The 17,358-nt window shown below is 42.5% G+C and overlaps 1 protein-coding gene across 2 annotated transcripts in view; it reads right to left on the bottom strand.

Moving 5' to 3' along the window:
* Positions 1-17,358, bottom strand: part of MGAT5B (alpha-1,6-mannosylglycoprotein 6-beta-N-acetylglucosaminyltransferase B) — a 284,082-nt gene that overhangs the window by 71,983 nt on the left and 194,741 nt on the right. For both annotated transcript variants that reach the window (XM_061621826.1, XM_061621825.1), the window contains exons 7-8: positions 16,215-16,379; positions 15,886-16,055 (exon numbers count right to left, since the gene is read on the bottom strand). In XM_061621826.1, the coding sequence (XP_061477810.1) occupies positions 15,886-16,055; positions 16,215-16,379 (335 nt within the window). The remainder of the gene's footprint in view (positions 1-15,885; positions 16,056-16,214; positions 16,380-17,358) is intronic.

Genomic DNA, 17,358 nt, shown 5'->3' with positions numbered 1-17,358 from the left:
TATCATTAATTAAGATTACTCTGGAAAGTGCAACAACAAAGCAGATGAGCAAGGTGAGAGCCTGCAAAAAGAGACCAGGTTGCATTTATTAAATAAGAAATAGCATGACTGGTGGCTGACATTGTTTCTTATTTAATTAAGCCAGTTAAAGGCATCATGTTCACCTACGCAGCAAAGCATTGCTAGTGGTTTTTGGACATCTGTCTTGAACAGCTGCATATATTCCAGAATAAATCTGCAGCTGGGCTTTTCTCCCACTATTTCTCCATTACAGATAATTTAATCAACCAAGGGAGCCATTTTGGTGCTGATATGACAGATTCAGATTACAGCAGGGTTAGCTTCACATCCCATTGACCTATTTTCAAATTAACCTGGGTTTTAACTTCCAAGCTATTGCTCCCTGAGTTGAAACATCCAGCACAAAACTGATCTCAGGGAACATCTGTTTCCTTACAGAGGGAAGGTCAATACAATAACATCAGCATTAATTGCATCCCTGCTGCTAGCCCTTGTGAACTGTACATCAGTGGTAACATTGGAAGTGATGGGAAGAAAGGACTTTGTAGACTGATGAACCCAGAGTGCCTGTTTTGTTTTTTGTGTTTTTGTTTTAATCGAGGTAGTTCCAAGTCTTCCCATGATAGTTGGGGACAGGTGTTCCAACTTCAGCTCCTCTGACTTTTGATTTGCCTTTTCCTCCAGTTAATCTGTTCATTTCTTCTTAGAGGCCAGACATCTAATTATATTTGTCACTGTTTCCTATATCCCTCGTGGCTTTCTGGGTTTCCCCAAGGGCTGAACAGTGTAACGCTAAAGAACAGAGAGTGGAAGTACAAGTCCATGAAATCTCCTCTTGATTCCATAAAGGAAGCCACAGACCTGAACTTACAAGATCTGAACAGTGGTTTATAACAAATGCTATTGGAGGTCGCTCATTCATAGGGTTGCCATAAGTTGTAATTGATTTGAAGTCATATAACAACCACAAACTTTTTTTTCCTGGGGTGGGGAGCAGAAGAATTCTGCTATTGCTCAATGGTATGGAATATCTTCATACATGAACTCATGTGTGTGGTGCGTAGGGATGGGGAAGAAATTTGATTCAGTTCACATTCAAAGGCAAACCTGCCTAATTTGCACTTTCTGGAACAATATGTGAACCAAAACCCAACCACTTGTCAAAATCCACACTTCTCCAAATTTTGCAATGCAGTTTTTCACCCAAGTAATATGTACACAAATGCATATACTAGGGTAAGGTGTGCATAAAAACAGATACATTCATGGAAATAACATACAAAAATTCATTGTATTAGGGAAAATGGCTTTACAAAATTGTGTATATTAGGATATTTGTATACAAAAATATAAGGAAAAATTTGCACTAAAATGGAGATTAATTTTCTTGAGGATTTTTTTTTAAAAAAAGATGCAAAGTGATGTAAAAATGTGGAGAACTGAACTTAAGATTCAGTTAATGAGAAAAATGAGAAATTGAGAGCAGCCAAAACAGACAGATTTGCTCATCCCTTCACGGTGGGTGAGAGGAAGATGCGCTTGCTCCTCCACCATGCAAAGAGGACAGCTACAGAAAGCAGTATCACAACCAGAGCTGTATTTATCATTTGCTCCTGTGAAGTGCAGAACTGTGCATGCCATCAGTTGGAATTGCTCACCTGAGTAATGGGAGAAGAATCATATTGATTGCACAGGTCATGGTGGTTCTTATGTCAATTGCAACGAAGGTTGCAGATATAAGGGGATCTTTCTTCCCTGAGAAGCATGTTTGAAAAAGCTTGACACTTTGTGCAATCTAGCATATTCTGAAATTGCTGTCTGTGAACCTCAGAGATAAGTCATCTCTGGCAAAGATGGATATTGTTACTGCATCCCAAGTGTGGAGTGAAATCCACCAGAGAAGAGGGGGGAGGGACAAAAACAGTTCTTCAGTGTGGCAGTGGCATGTTAATCAAGGGCTTCCACTTCAACTGCCTTCAGTGCATGCTTGATTCACTCTGTCAACTTTGCTGTTGTGCTTCTATCCCCCCCCCCCGTGTGGACCCATTTAGACTGTGCACAGGTGTCAAATGATGACTAATCACAGAACAGGATGCTCTCTGCATACAAGCTCACACAAGTGCCTATTTTAAATCTGAGACAATTATATAATGAGGCTCTGGTTCACTTTAACAGGTAGAAATCACACACACACATCCTGCAAATAACCCAGTTAAGAACTCCCCAAATTGGAACAAAACCAACAGATTTTATGAAGAAAGAACATTTAACAGCTCACTGATTCCTCCTTATTTATGCACTTACATTTCTTAGAGAATCAAACTCAAAAGGGCAAAAGTCATTCTTTTTCAGAATTTACAATGGTATAAACCTGCTTATCTGCATCCCTCATGCAAACGAAGTCAATAAATCTAATCAGTAGTGTGTTTCAAGAAACAGAGTTTTCTCTTTAATTAAAGGTAACAGATTTTATAATCTTTCTAACTGGCAATGAATGGATTTAAGCAGGCATCTTTACATTTTGAAAATATACCACAGAATGTCTGTTGCCATGGGTTCTGAACAACAGACAGCTATCCCTACCGCAGAAAAAGCAAGAAGGATCTGCCATATATAGATGAAAGAGCCTTGCATGCTACTGCAGTGTCCTCCTGTAGGAAACAGTACCATCAACTCTTCACATCTAGGGCCAAACTAGATGTGATTGTGGCAGATACTTGTTCTTTTCACACACCTTTCTCAACCATTTATACAGTGGGGAAGTGGGCAGTGTTTCCTTAGCAGAAAATGAACACAAAGGAGAGGGCTGCTGAACATTTCCTCTTCCTTGCCTTTTCTCCCCTGAGACCATTTTCTTCTTTTCCAGCTCACTTCTGGTATCAGAGATGGGAAGGGAGAGAAGTACCTGGAACAATGGACTGAGGTAAGGTGAGGAAAGGGATAGTTCAGTGCTCCTCTCTCACATGCTCCATTTATACACCACTTTACACATGAAGAGGGCAGACACATGGAAGACAGCTTTGTCATTTCTAATTTGAGCCTTTGGGGCAAGCTAGGTTTGATGTTCAATGTGCTGTCGAATCCTGTGCTTGAGATTCTCCTTGGCTGTTTTTTAACTAACAACAGCCATGGTAGGAGGGAGATCTCGTTCAGATCGAGACCATGGCACAGGGAAGGGGCATTAATCTTTTCCCAGTGCTAATTACTATTGAAAATATTCTCTCCTGCACAAGCTGCTACTAGGTGATGGTGGGGGGGTATCTTCAGAAAGGAAAATGGCAAATGGAAAGGGTTAATCCATCCTTTGCCTCACACCACAGCCCTGACCCAGACCAGCCCCCCCACTGCTCTTATTTTTATTTTATTTTATTTTTAAAAAAGGAGAATTCCAAGCACAGAATTCAAAGAAAAGGTAAACACCACATCTAATGTGGCTCTTTGAGTAGGTTAACAAAACAGCAGCTATTCAGCACCAAGAGCTTTTGGACAGCCCTTCAGCTTGTCAGAGAGGAATATTTTCCAAGCCTTCAAAAGCACAATAACCAAAGGGGGTCTGACTGAGACACTTCCCTCTACACAGACGGATGTCACAGTTCTTCCCCCATATGAATATGGGGATGTGCTTGTGAGATTCACTCATTTGGGGGCAGAGAAGAAGATGCTGCTTGTCCCCTTCTAGCTGTTCTCTGTGCCAAACTGCAGGCTTGAGCAAACTACACCCACCGAACCTCATAGCATTGTAAAGGAAGGAATCATTGCTAGGAGCAGTCCTTCAAACAATCCACATCCTGATTCACCTCTTTTTCCAGCTCTTTCACAAATGGGGAAAGAAAAAGGGAATCTTTGTGCTGCCAGTCTGTTTTTGCTACGTAACTACATACATTTACGTTGAGTTTCCCACACCTTAGTTTAGTTCATTAAATCTGTACATTTGCTTCCCACTTAAAAAGATCTGAAGCAATTTACCCTGGACAGGCAGTTTAGCTACAGCTAATACTATTAAATCCAAACAATAAACGCATTCATGGGACTGAGGCTGGAGAACTGAAGGGTACTATCACAGAATTGTTGGGATGCAAAGGCAGGGAGGGACTAAACTTTCCACTAGTCTTATACCTCCTATGCCAAAGGAATACAGGCTATGAGTATCCAAATTTTACTCTGTCACAAGCAAAGAGCAAAGAGCAAAGAGCATACTGTGCTCAAGGGGCTATATGGCAATAAATTTGTTTCATAAAACTAATACAAGCATTAGTTTAAAATATTCAGCAGAAAGGCAAAAGAACAAGGACAATGGACTAGGTACCATTTAAGGCTAAGCCTTGGAGCCTGAGCAATAGATAACTTACATTTGGCACAGCAGCGACAATTTTCCATATATATTCTACCTGAGCTACAGTGTTTTATTTTCTATGTAGCATTTTGTTCTGCTACACATTTTGCTAAAAGCAAAAAGAAAAGCATGCTTTATACCTTTATGCATTCTTAAGAAACACAAATGTACCTGAAATCCCTGAGATGCCACCTATCCTTTGTATAATGACCTAGGATAAAATGGGACAATTCACAAGTACATCTACACCCCCCTGACACACACACACTAGCAGTATCTGACATGCTGACATGGAGAGAACATACAGGTGAGTCACAGATCTAGTCAGCAACAAATCCCATGATTATGGCAGCGGGCAACAACATCTATAATTTGCTGGTTTGTATATTGGTGAAAACCAATCCTGGGCATAGCTAGATGCTCAGATGTCTCCAGGTAGTGACACAAATGAACATAATCAGCCAACTGTAAATCACTCTAGTTTTTTTCCCCTCCAGTGATATGCAAAGCATACAGTGGAGCCTCTCTTTCTGCCTCTCTTTCACATACACCTCATATTTTCTCAATCTCTTTACTTCTCTGCCACTTACCAACTTAAAAATTGATCAGCTTTATTACAAATTGCAATGCAAATGGATTTGTCTGTACATAATAAGCAGTCTGGCAGCAATTGCATTTAGAAGGAAATTTGAGGCCTGAGCATTAGCTGTTAATAAAGTTATGTAAATTTCCACCACTTAAGAGAGAGAGACAGAGAGAGAGAGAGAGAGAGAGATGTGGTCCCTTGAAAATATTCCCATTAAGAGAAAACAGGTGTAATTATACCATTAATACAGCTTGAGGTCTTATATCTTCCTGGAAAATGCACCACCTTCCATCTGTGCCTATTGGGATGCCTTACTTTATGGAGAGGCATGACACTGACAGTTACAATAATATTTTACTCACTGCTTTGTCTTCTCTTCAAGTTACTTAAGGCTTATTTACATCTGAGGTTTCTCCCCTGAGCAATGGGACTACTACCCAAAGTGCTTCCAGACTGGTAAATCCCTCTGCTATCCAATCATTGCTCTTCCACTGTAAGCAATATATAACCAGAGTGTGGAAAAGTTACTTTTGTGAACTACAACTCCCATCAGCCCCAGCCAGCATGGCCACTGGATTGGACTGATGGGAGTTGTAGTTCAAAAAAGTAACTTTTCCAAGCTCTGCATATAACATTGCAATTGACTTACCACACTTTGGCGGCTATAACACTGTTTGTATGTGTACATCCTGCTATGTTCTGTCCACACCAGGGGGCATGCATAGGCATGGAAGTGAGAATTCACTTGAGCATGAACATTTTTAATTTTTTTCTTATCACTTTTTAAAATGTTATCTGATTAGCAGTATTGGTGGGGGGAAGAATCAGCAACAGGGACAGGACAGGACAAGACAGGGCATCTGTGGACAATATGCCAAGGGCCCACTTAAGTATAGTGCCATCCCTGATTGAGCTAGGGTTCAGTTGTTTTTTGTAAGTTGGATTTTCTGTGTACTGAGAAAAGAGAAAACAGAGGACTATGTTTTCATGATAACATCATGTAAGTTCTCCATATAAAGCGAACAAACAAAGCGCAGCTATTGCAAAGTACATGCTTTTTGAGGAATTAGACTCAGTCTCACATCACATTATAGATTAAGAGTGTCTCTGATGTACACTTTACAATAAAATATAAAGAAACTCTCCTGACATGGGATTCCATAGAGAGCACACATCTGAGCGATGCTTATTCCAGTCTCCACAAACCACAGAGATGGTGCTAGAAAGACTGCTTTATATGCCTTGCCCAAATCATCTCCAACAAGAAACCCAATATTATGAAACTGGTGAGGCACCAGCATGTACATATGCATATCTTTCCATTCTATAAAAATGTAACATAGGAAATGTAACAGTTTAATCTCTTTCTGAGCAAAGATGGGTGATGATCACAGTGCTTGCTTCCGGGATTGTGCCTTAAACAAAATTCTGACCCTTGAGAAAATAGATTTAGGTATTCCTAAATTTTAACAGATTTTTAACAGCAGGTCTTTTCTTATATTCCTGTGAAATACAATAGGGCCCCTATTAACCAGACTTTGTTTATACAATCCCCCTTTTTAATCTGAATTTGCTGTGCTTGCCACAGGTGTTAATGCCTATGATTTCTTATATGGATGACCTGTCATTTATCAGCAAAAAATGATAATCCAAAGGGGTACATTATTTGTATTCTGCCCTTCCTCCATGGAATTCAAAGCAGCATACATGGGGACTATCACATTTTGTCTCCACAATAACTCTGTGAGGTGTGTTAGGCTTAGGGATGTGCAGATTTCCTCCTGTACTATATTCCTTAATTGTTTCAGAAGCTCTCTCTATGCTATACTTCACTCTCATTAATTTCATTCAACTTAATTTCTATAATTAATTCTGGAATTGGAGAATAAGTATTTAGCTGCAGTTTTCAATTCTTTTTGTTTGTATTCCCCCCACCCCATTTTTGTGTTGCCAGTGCATGTGTGTGACTGTGTATGCCTGATAAAATGCTGCTAAAAAAGACAAGAGAAAGCAGTTTTGATATGATCATTCATATGGTCACACCAACATTGTTTTTGTTCAGCATTATATGGAAGAGTACACACTGTCTTGTGCAGTGGTGAACACCACACACAAATAAACAGGATGTAGCCATATATAATTATATCAAGAGCCCCCCCTCCATGTTTTGTCAATGGACACTTGCATAATGATAATCTATATAGGAGGAGACTAGATCCAAATGAAGTGAAGGAACTGAAAGCTATGGCACAACAATACTCTGTCTATAAAATAAATGGGGGGGGGAAGAAACAGTGGAAAATTCATAAGTCCATCCACACCACACTGGAAAACAAGACTGGAAAATCAGGAACTCCAGACCTGGGGAGGGGTCATAGCTCAGTAGTAGAGAACTTCCTTTCCACGCTAAATGTCCCAGGTCAAATCCTCAGCATCTCTAGGTAGGGCTGAGAAAGACTTCTGTCTGAAATCCTGGAGAGCCACAGCCAGTCAGTGTAGACAGTACAATAGACAGACCAATGGTCTGACTCAGTTTAAGGCAGCTTCTTGTATTCCTAAAACTAGGGGGAAATTCAGACAATGAGGATTTCAGAATTATCTTTAGTTAGGCTGAGAGAGTATCATCAAGTGAGGTTCATGGCTAGGCAGGGATAAAAAAAAAACCCAGGTCCTCAGCCCAAATCTGACACATTGCCCACTATATCACACGACCTTCAAAAATAACAGTATATAACTGTTTCATGCACAAGTTTTTGGTGAATTTCAGTGCTTGCCCTAACACTGCTACTTCCTCCCCACAACAATCTAATATAAGAGTAGCTTAAAGGGACACATGGGAACAAAGTTATCATGCCTAATGGTGTAATGGTGACAGGTGATCTTAAAATCACTCTTGCAAGACACTCCAAAACTGAATGCTGAACTACAATTGAAATTGAAATGGGGGGGGTCTGTGGGTCCAGCTTTGAAAGAGGAAACTGCAAAAAAGAAAAAGAAACAAAGAAAGAAAAGAAAAGAAAAAGAGAAAAAAAGAAAATTGGGTTTAACTTGGGAACTTATATACGTGTCCTTTGGATCATAGACAACCATTTGATGGTGCTATAATTATCTGTGGCATTGCTGTTGTTCATTAGCAACACACACAAGGTCTTGATTTGTGCAAAGAGTCCTCATGCAGGCACATTCTGCATATTATTTAAAGTGATTTAAAATTGTGAGCCTTGATGCTTTTCTTGCTTTGTGAGGAGAAAAACAAACCACGGAAATAAAAAAAACCTTTCATCTGCCAAAAGTAATTCAAATGCCTCCCTTTGAAAGTTTGGTGCTTGGTTGCATGTGAGGCACACATTTCTGTAGCATAATAAACCAAAGAAGCACAGACAATTCCGTACAGCCTCAATAACTACACAGGCCCCACTGAGGGATAGTTAAAGGTTTGCTGTGCGCTTATTTTATTAAGTCTCAACAACAGACTTTGTTTCTGTTCTTGTTGACCTCTAACTGCATTGTTGTAACTGTCCCGAAGAATACCCTTTTCTAACTCACCCCAAATGGAAGAATGTTTATGCCTAAATTAAAAAGGTGAAGAGGAACAACCTAGTTTCTAGTTGCTATGTGGGCACTTATCAAATCTCTTCCCTCATTCTAACCAACCTCTGCTTTTCTGTTGCCAGTGTTACAAGAAATATTTGTGCAAGACTGTCCGGGGAATGGAGCAGAGCGCTCTAGAAGTGCAAGACGGGGGGTGAAAAGGACCCATGATCTTCTGTCATTCTAACAGGAAAGCCAGTGTTATTAGAAACATAGGAAACTGTGCCAGACCACTGATGCATCCAGCCCAGTATTGTCAAAACTGTTTGGTGGCGGCTGTCCAGGGTCTTGGGCAGGGGACATTCCCAACCTTACCTGGAGATTCTGAAGCTCTTTTGGCTGCAATTGTTCCCTTAACCATGCTGGTCATTGACAGGAACAATAAAGATTATTATTGTTCCCTTAACAGTGTCAGAAGACCATACTAAAAAGCCTCTATGAGGCACAGATTCGTTCACATTGTCTTCCACACTTCCCAGCACAGAAGCATGGGAGGGGGGGGAATGTGAATGATGTCCTTGCCCTCCACAGAGGCTTTAAATGAGATCAGTGACACTTCCCAATATAATGATATCTCAGGATCACAAATTAAACAGGTGATTTGTATGTAAAGGGTGATACAGAGGATAACTGGGTCAATCCTTCTCTTTCTGAATGCAATAACAGAGGTCCAGCTGATTCTACTGGTGGCAGAATGAGCTATTTCTTGAAGCCAAGTTCACACATGCAAGCACATTGCATATATTCACTTGCAGCTGCTTTCCACTCCATTAAAAAGCATTGCATTTCCAGACAATGTGAGAAACAATGAGAATTCTAGCTGTAGTTTTCTATCTGTGATGGCCCATTTACACACACAAACCATGGTGTTGCTGTCATCAAATGACGATGATTTGAATCAATTTTATATTAGATGCATATCCTGCTCTTCCTCCCAAAGGATGATGGAGGTGTGAAGAACCAGCCCTTAGGGTCATCTCTAACTCTGATTTGCAGATCCCAAATTATTTGCATCTCTGTTCCACTGGGATGGGAGAAGGCTTTGTCCTGTACTGCACAAGGCACAACCAGCTGTGTCTATTTCTGACTGTGACCCCTCCGTACACAGCACAAACGTTAGGAGCAAAGGAATCTCATCTGGACCCTAACTGATTCAGCTTGACACTTACACTCTCTTGCCTGGAAGCTGCAAATTGCTGCTGATGTTACAACCCTTCCTTTGCATGGTTTGCACCAGATAATCATGTACATTTCACCTCTTGGTTGCCAGGATGCATAAAAAAGAAGCTAGCGAATTCACTAAGAAATGCAAGGGAATGGGGGGACGGGACAAAACAATAAAAAATATGCATCTAGTTTAACTACAGGTGCCAAGAAGGGGAGCCAGACACTTTGTCTTCACATCATCACTGACTGAGGTCAGAACTGCTATATTCTCCCAGACACACGTAAGAAAGAAATGCTAACTTTTCCCGTAAGTCCTGATGTCCAGGACCCAACAACATTCACACTAAAGGAATGCTACATTCAAGTTAAGTTTTTGCATTCTTTGACCAGAATTTCTTGGGCAAATTTAGAGAGTTATGCAAATATGTTTAAGCTGCAGCATTAAGCATGTGGTGAAAGCAGACTTTGGGGAGTAGACCAAATAAAACCTAGGAATTAGCTTGATGTTTGGAGAGAGAGCAACCTGGGAAAGGAAATCTGGTGGCCATGTTTAGTGGTGAAATTGTAATTATGTGGTAGAGATAATACCAACAATTGATTCCTTTTTAATGTTCACATTTCTGGGCTCCAAGGAAACTCTGCTGCCTGCACAAAACAGGTGAGGTGATTCTGCCCCTCCCCTTGAAGGATGATGTCCTAGGCTGGAGTTGGTCCAGCAAGCAGTCGTGGGTTCCCCAGCCAATAGGACGCTACCATGTGTGCATAATCTTAAAACAGCAATACCTCATTCTCTGCCTGAGGCAGCTGCAGCAACCCATCCAACCTGGGACAGCACAGGATTAACTGATTGCTTCTCAGGGTTGAATAAGATTTGTGTGGGGGAGGGTGTCCCTGTTTGGCCATGGAGAGGGTTTCCCACAACTACCACTTACAGCACTGGTGGGTGTCAGGAAACCTTTTATTTTATTACATTTATGTTTCACCTTTCCTCCAAAGGGCTTCAAGTGGTGCTCATGGTCACACACACACGCACACACCACTTCTTTGTCCTCACAAGAACCCTGTGAGATACCTTAAGCTGAGAAGTAGTGATTGGCCCAAGATTGCACAGTAATCTTCATGACTGAGTGGGGATTTGAACCTGCCTCTCCCCAGCCCTAGCCCAATACTTTAACCACTATATCACACTGGCTATATTACCACACTGCTTAATTGGGTCACAACGAGCAGGTTCTCTGCAGACAAGAGAACGATAGGGTACATTCGAAGGTTAACCTCTCACAGCTTGCTGGGTTGGGGAGCTCCTTTGATTCTGAAAAACTCATTGCCGCCCCACAAGCTTATTGACAGAGGAATGGTGACACTGCCCAGGGCCTCCTCAGCACACCACAGAACCTGTGTCTCTCCAGATGCAGTTGGTCTGCCACTCCGTGTGGAAGCAGCACATGGCAGCAAACGCAGCAACAGCTATGTTGGCAGCCTGGCCACCATACTGCACCCCCCCCCAATGCTCTGGATTTTGCATTGTGTTGTGGCATGTGGAGGGAAATGGTGGCCACCACACACCTAACTATTGGCCATGCTGGCTGGGGCTGATGGGATTTGGGAGTCTAACAACATCTGAAGAGCATGCGTTGCCTATTCTTCCTGCACACTGATCACATTCTTTGAGCCAGGGTGGGACTGCATAGCCAAGGCAAGCAGCAGGAGACATTTCTTCCTACCCCTTTGCCTTGGCAACAGGAAAACGGCACAAAGAAAGGGGAAGGGTAGCATTCACTAAAAAGAATTCTCAAGCTCACCCATTAGTTTACTTAATAAAGCTGTGGCCCTTAATTCAGTCCATTTACTTTGTCCGAAGTCCCCATTCTAGGGCACAGGGAGAAATCACATGTTCAGAAAAAGGTCTTAGGGATGTCATGGAGGATGCTCATTGAATGAAGCACTGGATTGCGGCAAATGGAACAACCTAAGTGGGAGCTAACAGGAATTAAATGCTCTGTATCTCCATGAACAAACCAAAATAGGCTTTGGGTACAGGACAGTGCAGCTCCTGTCTCATATTGAGGATGAGAACAAGGAAAAGAGTCACGTCTCCAGGAAAGGACCACCCAGCTGTGCTTTCTTGGAGACATGGCCCTTTTGCCTATCGTCATCCTCAGTATAAATCAGCTAGCAGAGTCATGGTACAGCACAAGAGCAAATCACCACCCTCTGAAGCAAAGGGATAATCACTAAGTATCTGAAATTGCCCTTCCACAGGCAACACTGCTCTTTCTGCCCAAGGCCCGGCCTCAAGGTTCAGGAGTGGTAATAATTAAGTACTTCATATTCTTAAGTCCTACTAGGATTTCCGAGTCATGTCTCCTACTAAAGTCTCTGTTAGCTCCCTAACTGGATGTCCTTCATCCTACTAAGCATTCTATAGCTGTGATATACAGCAAGGAGCTGAAATGATTTGCAAGGAATACTCCACAAAGAGCATAAAAAAATCAAATGGCTTCACTGAACAGAAGGCCCTTCTCCTGCCCTTTAAAATGTTACAAAAGGAGACACTTAGTGGGTTTGTGCTGCGTTACAAAACCTGAGCATGCCACAGTAAATTAAGAGAGAAGCAAAAGAAATTATGCTTTTTTCAGATCCTCTGCTGGTAGGAAACCACTTGCAACAGTAGAGTGTATTGTCTGTTAGGTATGCGACTGGAAGAGAAAATTGAGTTCAAGCGGCGGTGGGAATGGCTGGCAAAAGGGAAGAAGATCCCCTACTGGTTACAAGCAGAGCTGATGAACTTCAGGAGACCTGAGTGTCCCACAGGCATCAGAGAGAAATCTCCTTCTACTGTTCTGACTACAAGAAGGGGCTTGAATTGTGCCAGAGAGAACTATAGAACAGCTGCTAGACTTTTGCTAAATGGAATATCCACTACTGGACTGGCAAGGGGATGGATGCCAAATGAAGCATTTTGGGTCCTTTTCACCCCCTTCCCCTTCGTAAGGACTGACCCTGCGTTCTGACACCACTGCAGTGTGCATTCCTCCATCCCAGCCCTACATCACTGGCTACAGCCAAACAAATGTACAGTGTAATGACGTGAAAACTAGGAATGGGTGAATTTGTCAATGTTGGTTTCTCTCTGTTTCTCATTCCTAAGTTCAGTTTTCCACATTTTCACATCAGGTTGAGGGTTATTTTTAAAGTCCACATAAAAATTCATCAGGATTTTACTGCAAATGTCTTCTAATATACACATTTTTGTATATAGTTTTGCCTAATGTACATTAGGCAATCTTAGTAAGGAATTGCCAGAAAATCCAGAATTCAATTTTCCCTAACACAGAGCATTTTTGTATGCTCTCTTTATGAATATATGCCTTTTTATGCACACTTTACCCTAATATATGTATGCTTCTAGGCATTACTTGGCTGGAGAAATGCACTGCAAAATTCTGAGAATTTGAATTTTGAAGAATAGGGGTGCTTTGGCTCACTTATCTTTTCTTTTTGGCAGGGTAGATTAGGTAGGTTCCTTCAAATGTGAGCTGAACCAAATTTCTTCCCCACCCCTAGTCAGAAATCATGGATCATTTGTACCTAAAGCTGCGTGAAAACGGCGTCTCAAAATTCTCCATTCCATTAGTGGCCACAGAAATTGGGGCCAGGAGGGACCATTTCACTGAATTTCTCCAGGGGGAAGAGAAATACTCAAATGGTTTCTGGAGGATTTGATTCACCATTAGCAGTGAAAATAGTTCAGCTTTTTTCCTTTTCTCCTAAGCAACAACTGTGTTGGCAGCCTGGCCACCATATTTCATCCTCTACAATTCTCTGGATTTTGTGTTGTTTTGGGCATGGTGGCGGGAAATGGTGGCCACCACATCAAAAAGGATGGTGGAGAACATTCAGAGAAAAATGTGCAAAGTAGTATTATTTTTAATGGTGGGGGAAGGGGAAAAAAAGAAAATCTCAGATATTTTCTCAGAAAAATGACTCCTGAGAAATTTCATCTTGCTTCTAGTCATACCAGACATTACAGAAAGGAACAGGGAACTGTCTCTTGTAACATTTTAACAATGTTTCTTGTAATGTTTGCTTTGACACTAAGCACTCATTTTTTTAATTGTGTTTTTTAGAATGGCAAAAAGCTAGAATGACACAGGAGCATGCTATTCTGACTGAATCAACAACTGTTAAACACCAGTCAACACAGCCCTGTGTGAAACTGTTTGCTCTTTCTTGTTCTTAACCCTCATCACGAGCAATCAGGAGCAATCCCCACTATTTAGGACAACTGCTTTCTGTTGCTCAGTTTAAGTTATAAGTAGGGCTGAGTTGAAATGAGGGGGGCAATTTTTACTTACACTTTCAATAGTGATTAAAGGTGCCCCACCATTTGAGCAGGGGTTTTTTTTGTGGAGGTGGAGAAATCACTGCAAAGGAACAAAAATGCCTGCCTATTCAGAAAGTGTTGCCCTGAATAAACTTCATTTGTCCTCACATTTTGGATTGGCTAGGATCATCCCTGAGATCAGTCCAAGAAGCATCACTTCCTCCTGGTAAGCCAAATTTGTTTGCTCTCAATAGATATGCAGCCATGTTGCATCTTTACTTTCAGGGTCGGTTCTAAAGGGTGGCCAGGTTGGGCACTGGCCTGAGGGCCCCGGAGCTACAGGGGCCCCTAAGGGGCCCTCCGCTCCCCTTCCATGATCCATGTACCCCCCACGCCCCCCACTTACCTGTCAGCCGGCTTTTTAGCATTGCCCTTAATGAAGATGGTGGCCGCAGCTTCCTTAAGGTACTGAAGCCGCTGCCGCCATTTTAGTTGATGGCAGAGATGTGCGCGTGTAGCATGCACGTGTGCCATCAACAAAGATAGCGGCGGAGGCTTCATTCCCCTTAGGGAAACCATGGCCGCCATCTTCATTAAGGGCAATGGTAAAGACTAGACAGGTAGGGGGGCCATGGGGGGTGCAGGGAGGCTGCGCACATGCACTTACGCACGCGCACACCCACCCACCGGGGGCCAGGGCAAGCTGATGCCCAAGGGCCCCGCATGCCTGGAGCCGGCCCTGTTTTCTTTGTTAGGAGGTTCCTGATTGGCTGGGATAATTCTATGAGGGAGAAAGGAACCCCTAATGAAGGGGGAAAGTGGTGTAGTAGCAGACTGGGAAAACAGTGATAGTAAACATAAAAAAGTGAAACGTATTTAGTGGTAAGGATTTATTTTGTGAAACATTTCAGGGACCCAGAATCACAACTTTTGCCCCCTACGCACATAGAAATAGGTGAACATTTGGCACAACTTTAGTTATAATTGGCAGATTGGGAGGGGTGGTGGATCTGCACCCCATCCTGGTCACCCATCCACCACTGCCTTTGCCCCCCCCCTCCCATTTTGACTCTGACTGCTTAGTACTCCAGGAGAACAAAGCAAGAACTTTAATTCCCTTCAGACTGATAAGCTACAGGCAACTTTATCTGAGGGGAAAAAATATTTTAGAGTGAAAAAACAAACAAACCAGTAGATCATCCTCTTCAAACTGAATTACTTATACCATCGATTCAGGGCTCAAACTATGGGAGAAAAAGAGGAGGGCCTTTGAATGAACTCCACAGTTCCACTTGTAATTCCCCCAAGTTTTAACTGCCTCATGCTCCCAGCAAAACCTTCTACAAACAGTAGCTAAGACAGCTGACCCAAGACGTAAAGGGCAAGAGCCTCTCCATCCACCCTATAATTCAAGGGCGAGGAACCCTTTTCAGTTTAAGGGTTTCTGTTGCTTCCGGGCAACCCTCTGGGTACCCGTGGTGGGTGGGGCAGAGGGAAAGGTGGGTGGGACAATGACTGTGCATGTTACCTTTGTGCAGTAAACTAGTTTCTGCACACTCTTGCGCATCCCTCTCCGCCCTCCATCCAGGCAAGCAAGGAGCACGATCAGAGTTCAAGGAGACGTTCAGCCAGGCAAAAACACTCAAGGAGGGTGCAAAGCGGGGCCAGTGAATGATGTATCCTGGGGAGAGTTCCGAGGGCCAGAGAGGGAGGACTGGAGGGCTGCATGCTGTCCCTGGGCCTGAGATTCCCCACTGCTGCAAATCAAGTACTATCATGATGAGGGTCAAGAACAACAGTCCTGAGACATGTTTCAAAGCAAAGGCAATCTTTCAACTTCTATTTCATCAACAAACCCACCTCTGGAGTTCCTTCAAAGAAATTGTGATTTTCAGGCTATGGCCCAGGATGAAAAGAACAGCCAAAATATCTGCCCATTGGACCATCTCCCCCAGCGGGCCTCCCTTTAACACACGAGGGCTGAAAACATCTCCCGATTCTTCTGTTAAGAAGCCAATGTGAATCAAAATCTAGCGAGAGAGAGAGAGAGCAAGATCTCAATACTGAACATACAAAGGAGGCGGACATTAAGACAACAAAGCAAATGCGCAGAGGACGGCAAGCTAAACTCTCAGTCTTGCTCTGACTCTGCCACACACAAGGAACAAGTAGCTGATTTGATGTTATACCTGTTTCTGATTTCTCTGTTTGCCCTCCAGCTTCAGTTCCAGTTTATGTGAGGCTCTCAGCCACTGTGTGGCTAAATGCCGGATCCTTTTCTTCATGAAAATCAAAGACTCCTTGCCACTGCCAATCAGCTCCAGTAGGGAGGAGAGGTCCCTCTGAAAAGTTGCCTAGGGGATTAAAAAAACAGACTCTTCTGTTAGTGCAAGGCCCAATGACCTGGGTAAGGAGCTCCTGAGGTGCCTATAGATTACATGGGCTTAACATGTTTTTTGTTCTCTCCATTGCCTATGGAGTACCTTGATACCTCAGGATTGGAGCAACCACAAACACTGAGGGAGCAGGCAATAGTCTCAGTATTGAGGGCCATCTTGAAAATTAATAGTGAGATGGGGGCCATAGTTAACTTGCAGATTAAAGTAAATAAAATTTATCCAGTGCTTCTGTTCAGGGTTCCATCCATCCATCCATGCTCTCCTCTGGGATACTTCATTCCATTCCCTCTCTCCCCTAGACATTCAGTTTTCTATGACTATTAGGTGGTGGTGTATACTCCCTTAAGGCTTTCCCCTATTTTTTTGTATTTCTGAAAACCTTGGGATTTCCCTGAATGTGTTAATAGCTCCCTTATGTTTCTCAGCAAACCCATTTTGCCTACAATCAGCACTCATCAGCTGAGGTTGCTCTCAGAGAGAGTGATCATTCAATATGTCCAGTGGTTAACAATTTGAATGTAATAGAGTATTCACTAATAAACAAAAATCCAGGTTAAGAATGTACCTATAGCCACAGATACTTCTATGAAACTTTTAAAAGCAGGGAAATTGGGCAGCTATGGTGAATGTCCTCTTTGAGATAATGTACTGGCCTACAAATTTGTAAAAATGCAAACACAATTTGCGTTGGTCTTTCACATAAAGGCCACATCCACACCAGACATTCATTCCACATTAAATAGTCATAGCTTCCCCCAAAGAATCCTGTGAAGTGTAGTTTGTAAAGAGTGCTGAGAGTTGTTAGGAAATGCCCTATTCCTCCCACAGAACTCCTATTCCCAGAATTATTTGGGAAAAGGAGCTGAGTGTTAAACCACTCTGGCCATTGGAGCTCTGTGAGGGGAATAGTAATTTCCTAATAACACACAGCACC

Source organism: Rhineura floridana, chromosome 3 (assembly GCF_030035675.1).
Source record: "Rhineura floridana isolate rRhiFlo1 chromosome 3, rRhiFlo1.hap2, whole genome shotgun sequence".
NCBI lineage: Eukaryota > Metazoa > Chordata > Lepidosauria > Squamata > Rhineuridae > Rhineura > Rhineura floridana.
Note: the sequence above shows the minus strand (reverse complement) of the source record. Positions and strands in the feature narration are given on the sequence as shown.